Source organism: Schistocerca piceifrons, chromosome 4 (genome assembly GCF_021461385.2).
Source record: "Schistocerca piceifrons isolate TAMUIC-IGC-003096 chromosome 4, iqSchPice1.1, whole genome shotgun sequence".
Classification (NCBI taxonomy): Eukaryota; Metazoa; Arthropoda; class Insecta; order Orthoptera; family Acrididae; genus Schistocerca; species Schistocerca piceifrons.
Genome location: NC_060141.1, coordinates 322,933,312 through 322,952,330, shown reverse-complemented (window position 1 = coordinate 322,952,330; position 19,019 = coordinate 322,933,312). Strand labels below are relative to the sequence as shown.

At 45.2% G+C, this 19,019-nt stretch overlaps 1 protein-coding gene across 1 annotated transcript in view; it reads right to left on the bottom strand.

Moving 5' to 3' along the window:
* LOC124795818 (neuroendocrine convertase 2) overlaps positions 1–19,019 on the bottom strand; it is a 1,530,590-nt gene that overhangs the window by 188,665 nt on the left and 1,322,906 nt on the right. The window contains exons 11-12 of the mRNA XM_047259899.1: positions 15,303–15,403; positions 5,495–5,728 (exon numbers count right to left, since the gene is read on the bottom strand). Of these exons, the coding sequence (XP_047115855.1) occupies positions 5,495–5,728; positions 15,303–15,403 (335 nt within the window). The remainder of the gene's footprint in view (positions 1–5,494; positions 5,729–15,302; positions 15,404–19,019) is intronic.

Here is a 19,019-nt window from a genome sequence, read left to right as displayed (position 1 = left end):
GTGTTTCAGTTCGGTGATCAGTAACTGAAAGCACACGCTACCATTTGTACGGAACTCCTAACGCCGTTGTGTAACTCCTGATCTGCCACAAGTAGTTGTGTCGACGAAGAGTTCATTAAGTGTCAGAGTCCATTTAGTGCCCCAACACAAGCGAGGCATCGCTAAGAGGAGTAATTGCGCCTGTAATCAGTCGCTCTTTTCCATCCTGCCGCATACGAGCAGTTTGCCAACTGATTACAACCAATATCTCGAAATGCATTTCATCTGCAAGTTCTTTTTATTTGGCAAAACTGAACAAGTCGACTAATATTCGTAAAAAGAAACAGTATTTGAAATTGATTAAACTTGTTTTGGGAGATTTTTCTTTGAAAATGTAACGCATCTACTAGGCAAAAATTTAGACTACAATTATTTGCTACTTATACAAAAAAAAATGATTCTTTATATTTGGGATTTTCTTCAATCGGTTCACTAGTAGATAATTTTGGAAAGAAATTACCTTATTTTTCTGATTTTTTCCCCCTACCTCACGTTTTACTACGATGCAAATAATTTTTGTGTTATTGCTGGAGGAATTCAGTTTTTTTTGAAAGTACATTCAAAAGTAACACACTGGACTGGCATTCGGAAGAACTGTGGTTTAAATTCCTGCCTGGCAATCTAAATTAACGGTTTTGACGATTTCCCTAAATCGTTTAAAGTGGATGATGCGTTTGAAGGGGTACAGCCAGTTTACTTCAGTACGCCTTTCTGTTTCTGAGTTTATGCTTCGTTTCTAATGATCCCTTCGTCCACGGGATGCTAAGCCATAATCATCCTCCCTGCCTGCCTTTGAAAATACATACATTTCGATTATGACGATTTTTCTAATAATTTTCTATTGAATCTGTAAAGACATTTAACCCTGTAATCATCAAAGTCCTTTGTGCTTATTTTACGTGACATTCTAATTCTGCCGGCCGGGGTGGCCGAGCGGTTCTAGGCACTACAGTCTGGAACCGCGCGACCGCTTAATCTCTGAAGGATTTGCATAACCAACTGTGACTGTCCGGGGAAGGTTTCCACTTGAGTGATCGATTTTACTAAGTTGAAAGGGGGTGGGGTGTATAATAGTCCGTAGCTCTTTTTGTGCATAAAATGATCTCACACAGTGATGTATGCTGGAAAATGGGGGGAATTATATTTATATTACCACACAGAGAACGGTTTTTCCTGCCGTGTCACACCTCGTGGGCGACTGAATCGTTCGCTGCACGAGCAAGTGCCGCCCTGAATCTTGACTGGTAAAGTGAAGCATTTAAGCTCTACACTTTTCAAACTGAACTGACTAATAAACAAATAAATGAACGCAATAGAAGCGCTAAGATCGAGTACGATCTAGCAGTGAATAATTTATTCTCTCTCTTTCATTGCACACTCTCATTGTTACGGTAGATACACCATATGGATACTCTTCAAATGGTTCAAATGGCTCTGAGAACTATGGGACTTAACTTCTGAGGTCATCAGTCCCCTAGAACTTAGAACTACTTAAACGTAACTAACCTAAGGACATCACACACATCCATGCCCGAGGCAGGATTCGAACCTACAACCGTAGCGGTCGCACGGTTCGAGACTGTAGCGCCTAGAACCGCTCGGCCACCTCGGCCGGCTATGGATACTCTCTAAGGAGATGGGAAATGAAATAAATTTGCAAAGCAATTAACTTGCATTCATAAAGCTTACCATATGTTACTGAAACTACACATTTGATGCAACATGACCACGAGACTGACTTATGTAACTTTAGTCCCTTACGTATCAACTTAGGGAATGAACATCGGTGAGAGTTTAGTGTGAAAAAGCTAATATTACACATGTGGTATATTATCTGGTTCGAAATAGGATTACGGACAAGCATACGAGTAAGGGATCCTTGCAGATAGAAATTAGAAAGGGAAGGCACTGTAATTGTACTTCGATAGATTGTAGTGATACGTATCATGATTTATTCGTTTATTGCAATAAAACTTGGCATTTTCTCCTAGTAAGCATGACACTAATGAAATGACGGCCGTATGGGAAAGAAAGTCCAGTCGTCTCGTTTTTTGCGGCAGAGTCACTCTTTTTTTTCCAAAATGTCACGCTGTTCCCAAAAGTTTTTTGGGGAGTGCGTGCGTCCAGACGTTTTTTTATGATTTCGCTTGGCTAAAGGGTTTTAGTTTATAGATTTAGTGCGCAATTGTATACGCTAGGAAGCGTCTCTTGTGTAACTTTCTCTATATCTCTGTTTATTTACTGTTAATATTTTTCACTGGCGGTACTACTGATTCATGTTATGTTGTATTTTCGATTGTTTAGGCGTCAAAAATTTCCGCTGTGGTGAGCAGCCTGAATAAGTTGTGGTAGGTACATGACAATTTTAAATCTATGCAATCACTGTTTCAGCATGCCAAAACGAATGTGTAATTTTAATAGAAATAAAAAAAGTGAGTTTCATTTAACAGCGGTAGTGGAGAAACTGTTAAATATACGTGTGTTTTCCTTAGTGAATAAGATAAAAATAAAATAAAATGAAATTTGAATCAGTGAAGGACTTGCTCATTTTCAAAAAACATTTTTTATGTTCACATTTACGATAAAATGTCAAAAGAAAATGCCCTTGTTGATGAATTACATGAAAGTGAAAAGTACGATGACGGAGCAGGAGAATAACTGTAGAAAGTCATTTGGTATCATTTGACTGCATGATGCAAAGACAAATTTATATGTCAGTTAAATTTTATCAGTGCAACTTGCGTCCGGTTTTTATCCCTTAATTGCCCCAGATTTTTTTTCTGAACTTTTTAAAATGATCCGTTTTTTAATTAAGATGAAATGGACACTATAGTCTGCAACCACATGGCGTCCAATATCGTGCTGAAATGAATCACTGCCTTTAATCAGCATTGTTTCCAAAATGCTTGGAACTAATGCTTCGAATTTCTAGCTACGCTTGATAGTCTAAAGGAACGAATCAGCTCAAGACTCGTCACTGTGTTCGCAGTCCTACAACCTGAATGGTTTCGAGCTGACGCAATGCTCAAAGTGCAAGATCTTAAACTCCCAATGAAAATTGTTAATCTTCACGCGGAAATCCAAGAAAAATCAAGTAAATCACTCAGTACTCCTACTAGTTCTGAAGCCATCAGTTTTGAACGTGACCTAACTTTTAAGTTTTAACCCGAGTCAGTACCTAACACTGTGTAGTAACAGAACGTGTGTTTCCACCGATTTCTGGAGCCAGAGTTCCCTCCGCCCGAAGACTCACGAGCCTCCTCTGCAAGCAGCGTTCAAAGCGAATTCTTTATTTAGGGGCGGCCTCCATCCACGTTCAGAGCAAATTCTTTATTTAGGGGCCGCCTCCAACCAATCAGCTACGCCCACTAAGCCAATCACAGATGCTGAAAAAGCGTGGGCAGTCGTTGGCACCCAGTTCTTTCATATCAGAGAGGAAGTTTCAGAGTGAACTACACTCATGCTCATAAATTAAGGATAATGCTGATACATGGTGAAACAACGCTCTGATGGGCGGTTTGCGGGTTTAAATCATCTCGGGGTATGACGATGCGGTGCATTTGACCAGCGGTCGTCGCATGGTGGCGCTGGCAGCAGTCCACATACACAGAGGTGTGTTGGTGCATGTCATAGTACGGTGCAGCGAGTAAGTGAGCAGATATTTTCAGACGTGCTAATGGTGGCTGTGTGTTGAAAATAGTTCAAAGAAATATTGATGACGTTATGAGGGGCGGAATACAAGGGCGACTGCAGGCTGGTCAAACAGCAGATCACAGCACGGGCCCTCCGTGTGCCACAAAGTGTGATCTCAAGATTATGGCAACGACTCCAGGAGACAGGAAACGTGTTCAGGCGCTACAGTACGGGACTTCCACAGTGTACAACACCACAAGAAGACCGATATATCACCATCAATGCCCACAGACGGCCACGGAGTACTGCAGGTAGCCTTGCTCGGGACCTTACCGCAGCCACTGGAACAGTTGTCTCCAGACACATAGTCTACAGACGACAGAACAGACGTGGTTAATTCGCCCTTAGACCTGCAAGGTGCTTTCCACTGAACTCTGGTCACAAGAGAGCCTGTAAAGCCTGGTGTCAAGAACACAGTACATGGTCATTGGAACGGTGGTCCCAGGTTATGTTCACGGACGAGTCCAGGTATAGTCTGAACAGTGACTGTCGCTGGGTTTTCTTCTGGCGTGAACGAGGAAGCATCTACCAACCCGTTGATGTCCTTGAAAGGGACCTGTATGGAGATCGTGGTTTGATGGTGTGGGATGGAATTATGATTGGTGCACGTACACACCTACATATCTTTGACAGAGGAACTGTAACAGTTCAGGTGTATCGGGACGTCACTTCGCACCAGTAAGTCCGCCTTTTCAAGGGTGCAGTGGCTCCCACCTTCGTCCTGATGGATGATAACCCACTGCCCCACCGAGCTGCCATGGAGGAGTACCTTCAAACGGAAGATATCAGGCGAATGGAGTGGCCTGCCTTTTCTACAGACATAAACCCCACCGAACACGTCTGGGATAGTCTCGGTCGACGTATCGCTGCACGTCTTCAAACCCCTTCGACACTTTAGGAGCTCCGACAGGCACTGATATGAGAATGGGAGGCTATACCCCAGCACCTGCTCGGCCACTTGATCCAGAGTATGCCAACCCGTTGTGTGGCCTGTGTACGTGTGTATGATGATCATATCCCATATAGATGTCGGGGCACATTCTCAGGAAACAGTGGCGTTTTGTAGCACATGTGCTTCGGAACGGTTTTCTCAACTTATCACCGATACCGTGGACTTGCAGATCTGTGGCGTGTGTGTTCCCCTATGTGCCTATGCTATTAGCGCTAGTTTTTTGTAGTGCCACGTTGTGTGGCACCACATTCTGCAATTATCCTTAACTTATGAGCATGCGTGTAGAAGGCTCTATACACGATCCGACAGGATAAGACCAAAAGGCTTGATTTTAAAAACGGCTGGATGGTGAGCTTCTGCCGTTGAGACTTGCATCCGCCATCCATTTTTAAAAAAGCCAACGGATTTTTCCTCGCTGGCGAGACTCGGCGGTCGTTGACTTCAGCGAGGTGTCACATATGGTACTGGATTGTTCGGATCCATGGAAGATAGTCAGTAGAGTGTCTCTAAAGCAATCGAATAGCTGTTGAATTTCCCATTATTTTATTGGTTGTTGGCATTTTTGGTTGATGGGTGTCACTGTACTAGAACTCCCATTATTTTATTGGTTGTTAGCGTTTTTGGTTGGTAGTTGTCATTGTGCTAGAACCGTACATTTATTCGCCATTGTCCAACTGCTTAGTCTCTAAACAATGGAAAAATAACACTTTTAAAACGTACATGTTTGGCTGAAATGCGGGTTGTGTCCCGCTGCCAGCCCGCCCCGTGCTGGAGAAGTGTAAAGTCAGTAAGGAAGGCGGCGAGACTCACTGCGCTTCGTTGACGGATCCGCCCTCGCAGTGGAACCTGGCGGGCACGGTGCGCCACTGCTTGGCGAGCGCCACCATGGCGCCAGCGTCCAGCACGCCGAATCCGAAGAGGTGGTTGAACTCGAGGCCCACGCCGTTCATCGTCCAGTGGAAGCGCCGCTTCGCGTCGAACAGTGAGTTGCGCTTCGACGTGAGCACCGTCAGGTGCTGGATGTCCCGCCACGTCAGCTGCGGGCTGCGGAAAAAACACCACCACACGATTCAGACTGGGTTGACTGCCTGCTGGCGTTTGAAATAGATGTCACAGATCTGTTGCAGGGAAGCTGAATGTTTCTCGTCGGCTGCAACTAGTGTATTCCCTAAATCTTGTGTTAATAATAGCGCGCAAATTAGTACAGTTAACAACTACATAGTGTTGCCACAATCAAGAAGAGACTCTGTACCGACACGACGCTAGCAAGGGTGGTCTCGCGTCGGGGCACCCACATCTACATCTACATCTACATGATTACTCTGCAATTCACATTTAAGTGCTTGGCAGAGGGTTCATCGAACCACAATCATACTATCTCCCTACCATTCCACTCCCGAACAGCGCGCGGGAAAAACGAACACCTAAACCTTTCTGTTCGAGCTCTGATTTCTCTTATTTTATTTTGATGATCATTCCTACCTATGTAGGTTGGGCTCAACAAAATATTTTCGCACTCGGAAGAGAAAGTTGGTGACTGAAATTTCGTAAATAGATCTCGCCGCGACGAAAAACGTCTTTGATTTAATGACTTCCATCCCAACGCGTGTATCATATCTGCCACACTCTCCCCCTATTACGTGATAATACAAAACGAGTTGCCCTTTTTTGCGCCCTTTCGATGTCCTCCGTCAGTCCCACCTGGTAAGGATCCCACACCGCGCAGCAATATTCTAACAGAGGACGAACGAGTGTAGTATAAGCTATCTCTTTAGTGGACTTGTTGCATCTTCTAAGTGTCCTGCCAATGAAACGCCACCTTTGGCTCGCCTTTCCCACAATATTATCTATGTGGTCTTTCCAACTGAAGTTATTCGTAATTTTTACACCCAGGTACTTAGTTGAATTGACAGCCTTGAGAATTGTGCTATTTATCGAGTAATCGAATTCCAACGGATTTCTTTTGGAACTCATGTGGATCACCTCACACTTTTCGTTATTTAGCGTCAACTGCCACTGCCACACCATACAGCAATCTTTTCTAAATCGCTTTGCAAATGATGCTGGTCTTAGGATGACCTTACTAGACGGTAAATTACAGCATCATCTGCGAACAACCTAAGAGAACTGTTTAGATTGTCACACAGGTCATTTATATAGATCAGGAACAGCAGAGGTCCCAGGACGCTTCCCTGTGGAACACCTGATATCCAATATAATTAATAATCACTACATATCACTGCAGCTTCCTGACACAATTTTAATGACTGACTCACTGCTGTACTTATCAGACTATCAGTATTATTTTGAAGTTACATAATATTAAATGCGAATTTACCTCTGATTAAAAATTCAGAGAGAAAATCGTGTAACAAATATGATTCCTGACATTGAAAGTTTACGGTTAAGCTTTCGACATACCCTTGTGAATGTCAGCGTGTTCAGCATCGCTTGACCCCGTCGATAGGTTTCTCCCCAAGAGCGCACATGCCTTACATGAAATGATGACGAGCAACTGCTAATCAATGAAACAGGGATGGCCCTAGAAAACATGAGACCTGGGTGCTGTAAGAAACGGGGTGTTCATAACTACGAAATGAAACACTGATATACATGTATCCCTGCTTATTACAATACTAGCTCTTCCCAGCCATGTGTTAAGATGGCTCAGTCTGCTTAAACAGAAAAGAAAGAAAAGAGCAGCCATACGTTTCTAAGATTAACGGAAGTCGGTCATAAATCCCAGTCTACTTCTCCCCCCTCTATGTGTTTATCTCCACCTGCCCCTCTCTTTGTCCCCCCCTCCACCTCTCTCTATCAATCACCTCCTCCCCCTCTCTCTGTCCATCTCCTCCTTTATGCTTTCTATGTCCATTTCCTCTCAGCCCACTGTCCATCTCCCATTCTTCTCTCTTTGACTTGAGCCTTGTTTATTCTTTTTGCAAATTTGGATTCTATAGCAGTACTAATCATAAGCCAATAAGCCATAAATACAGATCTCTTGTTTGCTAACAACATTTAACTATTATTTATATTGTCAGTGTACTTCAAATTTTTACACGTTAATGTAATAAACATATGGGCACACAGGCTACATATTTTTAATATATTTAATATAATTTTAATATATATTTAATATATGTAGCCTGTGTGCCCAAATGTTTATTACAGTAGGGTGTAAGAATATCAAGTAAACTGATCAAGTGGTTTTTGAGATTTTCGGTAAAAAAGTTTCCACTATTTATTTTACATATGTATTTATACACTCCTGGAAATGGAAAAAAGAACACATTGACACCGGTGTGTCAGACCCACCATACTTGCTCCGGACACTGCGAGAGGGCTGTACAAGCAATGATCACACGCACGGCACAGCGGACACACCAGGAACCGCGGTGTTGGCCGTCGAATGGCGCTAGCTGCGCAGCATTTGTGCACCGCCGCCGTCAGTGTCAGCCAGTTTGCCGTGGCATACGGAGCTCCATCGCAGTCTTTAACACTGGTAGCATGCCGCGACAGCGTGGACGTGAACCGTATGTGCAGTTGACGGACTTTGACCGAGGGCGTATAGTGGGCATGCGGGAGGCCGGGTGGACGTACCGCCGAATTGCTCAACACGTGGGGCGTGAGGTCTCCACAGTACATCGATGTTGTCGCCAGTGGTCGGCGGAAGGTGCACGTGCCCGTCGACCTGGGACCGGACCGCAGCGACGCACGGATGCACGCCAAGACCGTAGGATCCTACGCAGTGCCGTAGGGGACCGCACCGCCACTTCCCAGCAAATTAGGGACACTGTTGCTCCTGGGGTATCGGCGAGGACCATTCGCAACCGTCTCCATGAAGCTGGGCTACGGTCCCGCACACCGTTAGGCCGTCTTCCGCTCACGCCCCAACATCGTGCAGCCCGCCTCCAGTGGTGTCGCGACAGGCGTGAATGGAGGGACGAATGGAGACGTGTCGTCTTCAGCGATGAGAGTCGCTTCTGCCTTGGTGCCAATGATGGTCGTATGCGTGTTTGGCGCCGTGCAGGTGAGCGCCACAATCAGGACTGCATACGACCGAGGCACACAGGGCCAACACCCGGCATCATGGTGTGGGGAGCGATCTCCTACACTGGCCGTACACCACTGGTGATCGTCGAGGGGACACTGAATAGTGCACGGTACATCCAAACCGTTATCGAACCCATCGTTCTACCATTCCTAGACCGGCAAGGGAACTTGCTGTTCCAACAGGACAATGCACGTCCGCATGTATCCCGTGCCACCCAACGTGCTCTACAAGGTGTAAGTCAACTACCCTGGCCAGCAAGATCTCCGGATCTGTCCCCCATTGAGCATGTTTGGGACTGGATGAAGCGTCGTCTCACGCGGTCTGCACGTCGAGCACGAACGCTGGTCCAACTGAGGCACCAGGTGGAAATGGCATGGCAAGCCGTTCCACAGGACTACATCCAGCATCTCTACGATCGTCTCCATGGGAGAATAGCAGCCTGCATTGCTGCGAAAGGTGGATATACACTGTACTAGTGCCGACATTGTGCATGCTCTGTTGCCTGTGTCTATGTGCCTGTGGTTCTGTCAGTATGATCATGTGATGTATCTGACCCCAGGAATGTGTCAATAAAGTTTCCCCTTCCTGGGACAATGAATTCACGGTGTTCTTATTTCAATTTCCAGGAGTGTATATTACGTATGTTAAAACTTATGTCCTACGTCCGTCCTAATGCTCATCAGAGTATTTTGTAACAGTTAGAAATAAATCGGTTAAGGACTTTACAGATTCTTTGATAGTAAATTTTCCCCTTCATATATTAAACGTTGATTTACATATCACAGACATTTAAAAAATACGTATGTAAAAAGAAGCACTTATTCGAATGCAACGTTGTGTCAAAATTTCGAAACAGTCGGTGCAGAGCTTTCAGAGCTTTACAGTTTTGGAGAAACATAGATTTACATTTTTGTACAGATTTTCTCTATAATTATTACATTCATATTCATATGTTATATGTCGTGCTGCAATAGGTATATAAAAACACGCATGTATTCAAATGTAACGTTATATCCGAATTTGAAAGTAACCGGTGAAGAACTTTCAAATATTTATGATTTTGAACAAAACATTTACATTTTTATATAGATTTTCCGTTTATTCATTATATATATATTTACATATTACATTTCGCGCTCCAATAGGAATATAAAAACACGCGCGTAATTGAACGTAGCGTTATGTCAAAATTTGAACATTATTTGTGAAGAGCTTTCTGAGATTTAAAATACTGAACAAACAATTATTTTCATTTTTATTTTCGTACTTTGTCTGCTGAAATACTTGATTAACAAATTATTATTGGATCAGTTCGATGAGAAACAGTACAGACAAAGAGAAAACTGAAAGAAGGCGAAGGTCCCGAATTCGAGTCTCAGTTCGGAACACAGTTTTATTCTACTAGTAAGTTTCATATCGGTGCACACTCCACTGCTGAGTGAAAATTTCATTTTGGAATGAGAAAACCATTAACTGTTAATAGGGGTCGCTATAAATGCAACAAGGGAAGAAACAAATCATCAAATAATGGATAATTCACATAGATACCACAACGTTGGAATCTGCACATGATTTACGGAGAGTTAAATCTGCAGTGATCGTGTCCGCCAAAATGAACGAAGAACTATACACGGAACTAACATTTCGGATTGATGACTTACTAGCCTGCAGACATTTTTGTAATAAACAAGTATGCATTTAGACCACTGTTTCATTTCGTAGTTCGGTGAACCCTCTGATTGTTATCTTGTGTGAGTTACAACAGCCAGGTGTCATGTTTGCTAGGGCCAGCCCTGTCTCATTAATTATTCGTTGTGCGACACATTCTTCATTAAAGGCATGTGAGTCCGCGGGGAGAGCGATCTATCAGCGAGGTCAACCGATGTGGATCATTCTAACACGCACAGCGGAACGTCGAAGGCTTAGCTGTAACCTCACAGAATACTGAGGACCAATATGCTGGAATCTAAATTCGAATGCAATCATTCTGAGAAGATTTGAATATCTGCTCAAGGTGGCGGCAACCATTAAATATACGTAGACCAAAAGTTAACAGCTCTGCTTCTTCTTCACCGGGGAAGCGCTGTGCTACAAAAAATACTGTAGGTTGATAGTTGCAGTTAAGGCAAAGTGGGAAACCTCTGTGAACGAAAGAAGTTGTCTGTTCTCTAACTACCATCAGGCTGTCCTTGACCACTGCCCCTCCCACAAATTGCTTCTAGCCTTTTTTTTTAGGTCGGAAGAATATGGGCTTGGAGACGTTCTGAAGTCATAACATCGAAGAGCACAGACGCCCGAATCCGAAATTGCCAACTTCTCTTCGGATCAGCGCTAGCAGGAAGACGACTCGGACGCATACGATATGCTCTCGGCACAGACCGCCAGTGATGCACCGGGTGATCAAAAAGTCAGTATAAATTTGAAAACTTAATAAAACACGGAATAGTGTAGATAGCACTCCGTCTTCAGACCACGAGTGGCCTACCGGGACCATCCGACCGCCGTGTCATCCTCAGAGGAGGATGCGGATAGGAGGGGCGTGGGGTCAGCACACCGCTCTCCCGGTCGTAAGATGGTATTCTTGACCGAAGCCGCTACTGTTCGGTCGAGTAGCTCCTCAATTGGCATCGCGAGGCTGAGTGCACCCCGAAAAATGGCAACAGCGCATGGCGGCTGGATGGTCAACCATAAAAGTGCCGGCCACGCCCAACAGCGCTTAACTTCGGTGATCGCACGGGAACCGGTGTATCCACTGCGGCAAGGCCGTTGCCTATAACGTAGATAGAGAGGTAAAAATTGACACGCATGCTTGGAATTACATGGGGTTTTATTAGAACCAAAAAAACAAAGTTCACAAAGTGTCCGACAGATGGCGCTGGACAGCAAAACGTCAGTGACTGCGCATGACAATCGTGTATGAAAGGAGCTGTAATGAGAGAGAGAATCAGATGCGCCAGCAGTCGCAGCATGTTGACGTTACCTGAAATGGCGTTTTTAGTGAAGCTGTATTATCAGAATGGGGAATGTGCTAGTTCAGCGCTACGATCCTATCGCCATAGGAAGGGGATTCGAACGGGTAAAGGGCCGTAGACAAATGCAGCTGTTGCGAGAATGACTTCAAAGTTCGAAGCCACGGGTTGTTTAGACGATAGACCCCGCAATGGCCGACCGAGCACAAGGCGTAATGCTGCTGAGACAGTTCAGGAAGAAATGGAGACTGTAGAGGGTTCGTCTACGCACGGGGAAGTCAGCGCTCGTGCAGTCGCACGTCGAACCGGCATTCCATACACTACTGTTTGGTTGGCACTTAGGCGTACCCTCCGATGCTATCCGTACAAAATGAATCGGCATCATGAACTGTTACCTGGCGATCTAGTGAAGCGGAGGGCATTTGAGGTGTGGGCGTTTCAAAAGATGGCGGAAGATGACGATTGGTTGAGTAACGTGTTGTGGATCGACGAAGCTCATTTCACGCTCCGAGGGTCTGTCAACGCCCACAACTGCAGAGTTTTCGCTACCGAAAATCCTAGAACTGTCCTGGAAACTCCATTGCACGAAGAGAAAGTCACTGTATGGGTTGGATTTACCACATCTACCGTTATCGGGCCTGTTTTCTTCGAGGAAATGCATGATTCTGGTTTTGTAAATGCTACCGTGACGGGTGAGAGGTACGCCGATATGTTACAGAATCGCATCATCCCCAGCCTGGCTGATAAACACCTGCTGGAACGTACGATGTTTATGCAGGATGGCGCTCCACCCCATATTGCTAGACGCGTGAAAGATCTCTTGCGCGCGTCGTTTGGTGATGATCGTGTGCTCAGCCGCCACTTTCTTCATGCTTGTCCTCCCAGGTCCCCAGACCTCAGTCCGTGCGATTATTGGCTTTGGGGTTACCTGTAGTCGCAAGTGTATCGTGATCGACCGACATCTCTAGGGATTCTGAACGACAACATCCGACGCCAAAGCCTCACCATAACTCTGGACATGCTTTTCAGTGCTGTTCACAACATTATTCCTCGACTACAGCTATTGTTGAGGAATGATGGTGGACATATTAGGCATTTCCCGTAAAGAACATCATCTTTTCTTTGTCTTACTTTGTTATGCTAATTATTGCTATTCTGATCAGATGAAGCGCCATCTGTCGGACATTTTTGATCTTTTGTATTTATTTGGTTCTAATAAAAACCCATGTCATTCCAAGAATGTGTGTCAATTTGTACCTCTCTATCTACATTATTCCGTGATTTATTCAGTTTTAAAATTTATACTGACTTTTTGATCACCCGGCATGTAAAGAAAAGGTTGCAGAGGACGGAAATCAGATTTTTTAGAAGCAAGTTGTGAAAGAAGATACAGAAAAGAAACGCAGGAATAAGGGAGTAGATAGAAAGTATAACGAATGTACCTACATCTTACGAACCGAATGTATAATTCAGTTAGATAGAACGGATCAGACTCGTGTTTCGAAAATGACATACACCTACCAACCAAGAGGTTGATGCCCACTCGGAGGGCAAAGGACAGATAGGGAATCTGTCAGTAGAAGCAATAGTTCGTACGAGGCCGCACTGTCTCATGCATGAGGAAAGAAGAGGTACATGAGGAAAATTTGGCAAGGATATGGAAGGAAGCCTCTTCAAAACATCTGTCTTAGATCTGAAGCAAATAGTTTAGGGTAACCATAAGAACCTAAAAGCGTTGTTGTTTGTATCAGCACCGGAACAATATGAGCAGTGTTTTATAAAAACTGCGCCACATCTCACAGGTCATGGCAACGGAGAATAGGTTTTTACATACAATACTGGCCATTAAAATTGCTACACCAAGAAGAAATGCAGATGATAAACGGGTATTCATTGGCCAAATATATTATACTAGAACTGACATGTGATTACATTTTCACGCAGTTTGGGTGCATAGATCCTGAGAAATCCGTACCCAGAACAACCACCTCTGGCCGTAATAACGGCCCTGATACGCCTGGGCATTGAGTCAAACAGAGCTTGGATGGCGTATACAAGTATAGCTGCCCATGTAGCTTCAACACGATACCATAGTTCATCAAGAGTAGTGACTGGCGTATTGTGACGAGCCAGTTGCTCGACCATCATTGACCAGACGTTTTCAATTGGTGAGAGATCTGGAGAATTTGCTGGCCAGGACAGCAGTCGAACATTTTCTGTATCCAGAAAGGCCCTACAGGACCTGCAACATGGGGTCGTGCATTATCCTGCTGAAATGTAGGGTTTCGCAGGGATCGAATGAAGGGTTGAGCCACGGGTCGTAACACATCTGAAATGTAACGTCCACTGTTCAAAGTGCCGTCAATGCGAACAAGAGGTGACCGAGACGTGTAACCAATGGCACCCATACCATCACGCTGGGTGATACGCCAGTATGGCGATGACGAATACACGCTTCCAATGTGCGTTCACCGCGATGTCGTCAAACAGGGATGCAACCATCATGATGCTGTAAACAGAACCTGGATAAATCCGAAAAAATGACGTTTTTCCATTCGTGTACCTAGGTTCGTCGTTGAGTACACCATCGCAGGCGCTCCTGTCTGTGATGCAGCGTCAAGGGCAACCGCAGCCATGGTCTCCGAGCTGGTAGTCCATGCTGGTGCAAACGTCGTCGAATTGTTCGTGCTGATGGTTGTTGTCATGCAAACGTCCCCAACTCTTGACTCAGGGATTGAGACGTGGCTGCACGATCGGTTACAGCCATGCGGGTAAGATGCCTGTCATCTCGACTGCTAGTGATACGAGGCCGTTGGGATCCAGCACGTCGTTCCGTATTACCAAACCTGAACCTACCGATTCCATATTCTGCTATCAGTCATTGGATCTCTACCAACGCTAGCAGCAATGTCGCAATACGATAAACCGCAATCGCGATAGGCTATAATCGCTCCTTTATCAAAGTCGGAAACGTGATGGTACGCATTTCTCCTCCTTAGACGAGGCATCACAACAACGTTTCACCAGGCAACGCCGGTCAACTGCTGTTTGTGTATGAGAAATCGGTTGGAAACTTTCCTCAAGTTAGCACGTTGTAGGTGTCGCCACCGGCGCCAACCTTGTGTGAATGCTCTGAAAAGCTAATCATTCGCATATCACAGTATCTTCTTCCTGGCGGTTAAATTTCGCGTCTGTAGCAATTCATCTTCGTAGTGTAGCAATTTTAATGGCCAGTAGTGTAGTTTGTACGAGGCTTCACTGTCTCATGCACGAAGAAAGAAGAATACATGAGGAAAATTGGTCAAGGATATGGAAGGAAGTAGGCTGTAGTCTGTTAAAAACATCTGTCTTGGATCTGCAGGAAATAGTTTAGGTTAACAATAAGAATCTAAAAGCATTGTTGTTTGAACCAGCTCCGCCACAATATAAGCAGTGTTTTATAAAAACTGCGCCACATCTCACAGGTCATGGCAAGGGAGAACAGGGTTTTACATATATTGGTGTAAAATACAACAAAACACGGGAGAAATTGCATTTAATTGGGAGCATGAAGGTGAGGTTGCTGTAGGTTTAGTGTAGTGTGTACTGTACTCACTTGGCCTCCAGCGCCAGCGCGAAGACGCCTGCCGCTTCCGGAGCGGCCGCTGACGTGCCAGAGTGCGTCGTCGTGCACTTGCCGTACAAGTCCGTCGTCGCCTGGAACACACGTTGCACACTTTCATCTGGTGCATATGTTGTTAACTCTAGTCTCTACAGTACAGCCAGGTGCTTAGGGGAGGAAGTTCTGCTTTCTTCCATTACATGTGTGTGTATTGGACCGGGGATCTATCAACGACGGTGAGGCTTCGTCCGGCCGTAGCCCTCAGTGGTACGCAACCCCACAATAGGCCCAGCAATCCACACACGCCACCGCCGCCCCATACGGAACCCCGGGAGTGTCTAGTATCAGACGAGTGTACCCCACATGTTTGCGTGGTAGAGTAATCATGATGTACGCGTACTTGGAGACTGTGTTTGCGCAGCAAACGCCGACATAGTGTAACTGAGGTGAAATATTGGGAACCAGCCCGCATTCGCTGAGGCAGATGGGAAACCACCTAAAAAGCATCCACAGGCTGCCCGGCACACCGGACATCAACACTAATCCGCCGGGCGGATTCGTGCCGGGGGCCGGTACGTGTTCCCGCTCGGGAAGCAGGGCATTGGACTTCGGGGCTAGCCGGGCGGGTTCCATTACGTGTGATGCCTCTGTTATACGTTTACAATATTGTCAAAGAGCACGCTGTGTGACGATGACGGTTCTAGGCGCTACAGTCTGGAACCGCGCGACCGCTACGATAGCAGGTTCGAATCCGGCCTCGGGCATGGATGTGTGTGATGTCCTTCGGTTAGTTAGGTTTAAGTAGTTATAAGTTCTAGGGGACTGATGACCTCAGATGCTGAGTCGCATAGTGCTCAGAGTCATTTGAACCATTTGTGAGGGTATGTGATATTGTTGATAGTGATCCGTGCGTTGGAGGGAGCGTCAGTTGGGTGGCCCAGTTGGTGTGATTTGAGAGGAGTCGGCTATGTGTCTGTATGGGGTTTCATCCCTTTTCTTCTCTCATCATCACGCACTACAAACACGACACCTCATCCATTACAGTCACCTACGCTGATGAGTTAAAACTCAATGTCTAAAGCGCATTGAGAGACTGAACGCAGCTTGGCGGCGTTGGGACCATATGCCGCGGTAAGCAATGGATATAAACGCAGCACTGATAAACTGAGAAGCATCATTCTAGTGACGATATGGACTGCAAATGGGGAACTCGAATGCCATAAGCGACTTTTACAAAGATTAGATTGTTATCCTTGGTACTACCATCTAGCAAACGGCTTACTGTAGTAGCGAGCATCTATGGAAAATGGTTGACAGATGGTGAAACCAGAACGGTCGACAAGGAGTTGAACGTCCACGCCTTATCACAGGACCTTGAGGTAGGGTTGTCGAGTTTGTAAACCAGGATATTCAGCGATACGTGACAATGGAACACAGAGCTGGCACAGGTACAAATGATTTGGAGCACACCGTTCAGCGCACATTTCTGAACATGAAACTCTTACCATTCGATCCCTACATGTTTCCGTGTTGATCCAGTGGCATCGTCAGCTATGATTACGGAGGCAAGAGATCATCAAGATTGGACTTGGATCAACGTAACCGTGTCCTGTGGTTGGATCGTTAGATGAATCAAATTTTTTGTTAGAATAGGTCGATGGTCGTGACCGGATGCGACGTCATGTTGGAGGAACGGCTGCTCGAAACAAGAATTCCGCCTTGGACACTGGCTGCTGGGGTAGTATTGTGGTATGGAGGAGATTCCCCTGAGCTGCTGTGGGACTTGTGATAGTAATCAAAGGCACCCTAGCAGCAGTGAACCACTTGAACATTATTGCAGACCAATAATATCCTTTCATGCTTTACGTCTTCCCCGACAGCATCCCTTCTTCGAGTAGGATAACTCCGCATGTGTTACATTACCGTAACATGTCGCTAAGCGGTATTTTTCATTTTCTATCACTATTTTGTGTTTATTGCATTGTGGGTACTGGACTTGTATGTTTGGGTGAAAAGTGTTGCGATTTTCCCGGATGGGTAGGTGCACTCCTGATGTGGTCTCAAGATCCTATTGCCAGCAGAAGGTAGTCAGTGGATCCACTAGGAGACGCGAGCCTCCTCAGCGAATACTGTAGGAGAGGCGAGCCTCCCCAGGGAGACAGGCAGTTACGCTGCTGCCTGGTTTGTGCTTTTGTAGTTTGACCTGACACCTCGCCTAGCTGAGAGCCGGGGGCGTCGTGCGGCCACTGCAGTCACTAGAGAATAATTGTGTCTGAAATTTTTGCCTATTCCACCTGAACATTAAAGACCAAGAGGCTGCATCAGTGCCCGACCACCGAGAGAAAGACGGTTGCTTTTACACCAAAATTTTGGCTATCCGATCGAAATGAGTTGCCCTGCCACTTTGCTTGACGTGACGTGAAGAGCCTGACCCCCTGAGGAGAGACTGTGCAAGGCCTATACCAACGTTGTATTTCTGAATGTGCTGTTTGTATTCCAAGGCCGGCCGGAGTGGCCGAGAAGCTCTAGGCGCTACAGTCTGGAACTGCGCGACCGCTACGGTCGCAGATTCGAATCCTGCCTCGGGCATGGATATGTGTGATGTCCTTAGGTTAGTTAGGTTTAAGCAGTTCTAAGTTCTAAGGGACTGATGCCCTCAGAAATTAAGTCCCATAGTGCTCTGAGCCATTTGAACCATTTTTTGTATTCCAAGAGTGGTAGTTTCTGCTGCATTTCCCTATTTTTCTCGTGAAATAAGCGATATTCTTGTTCATTACATTGGCAACAGCATGGACTCATGCCCCTCCGTTGACAGTGTTTTGAAAGTAGAGAAATGGAGGCCTGCGAACAGAGATTCTACATTTACATCTATACTCTGCAAACCACTGTGAAGGGTTATTAGACTTTTTTCCCATTCCAGAATCAGGGGAGAACGTTTTTATAGATGCCTCTGTGTGCGCTTTAAATGATCTAATCTTGTACTCAAGATCCCTATTGTGAGCGATATGTTGGGAGTTTTACTATATTCCTAGAGTCATAATTTAAAGGCAGTTCTTGAATCTTTGTATGTAGGCTCTCTCGGGATATTTTATGTTTATCTTCACGAGCCTGCCAGTTCAGTTTATTCATCATCTGTGTGACACTCTCCCACTGAAAAAAAAAAAAAAACTTACCACACATGCTGCCCTTCTCTGTATACGTTCAATATCCCCTGTTAGTCCTATTTGGTGTGGGTCCCACGCACTTGACTAATACTTTAGGATGAGTCCCAGGAGTGATTTGTATACTGATTACATTTGCCTTATATTCTACCAATAAAGCGAAGTCTACTATCTTCTTTACCCACGAATGAGCCTATGTGGTCATTGCATTTCATAACCCTGATTACATTTCCACTGTGTTCTACCAATAAAACAAAGTCTGCCACCTGCTTTACCAACGACTCAGTCTATGCGACCATTCCATTTCATATCCCTACAAAGTGTTTGATCCAGGTACTTGTATGAATTGAATGATACTATAGCTATAGGATCCTACGATTTTTCTTTTAATTAACTGCACAGTTTTACATTTATGAACATTTAAAGCATGTTGACGATCCTAACGCCGCTTTGAAATCTTATCAAGATCTAAGAGTATTTATGCAGCTTGTTTCAGACAGTACTTCAGTACACATCGTCTGCAGAAAGTCTGATGTTACTATTAATACGG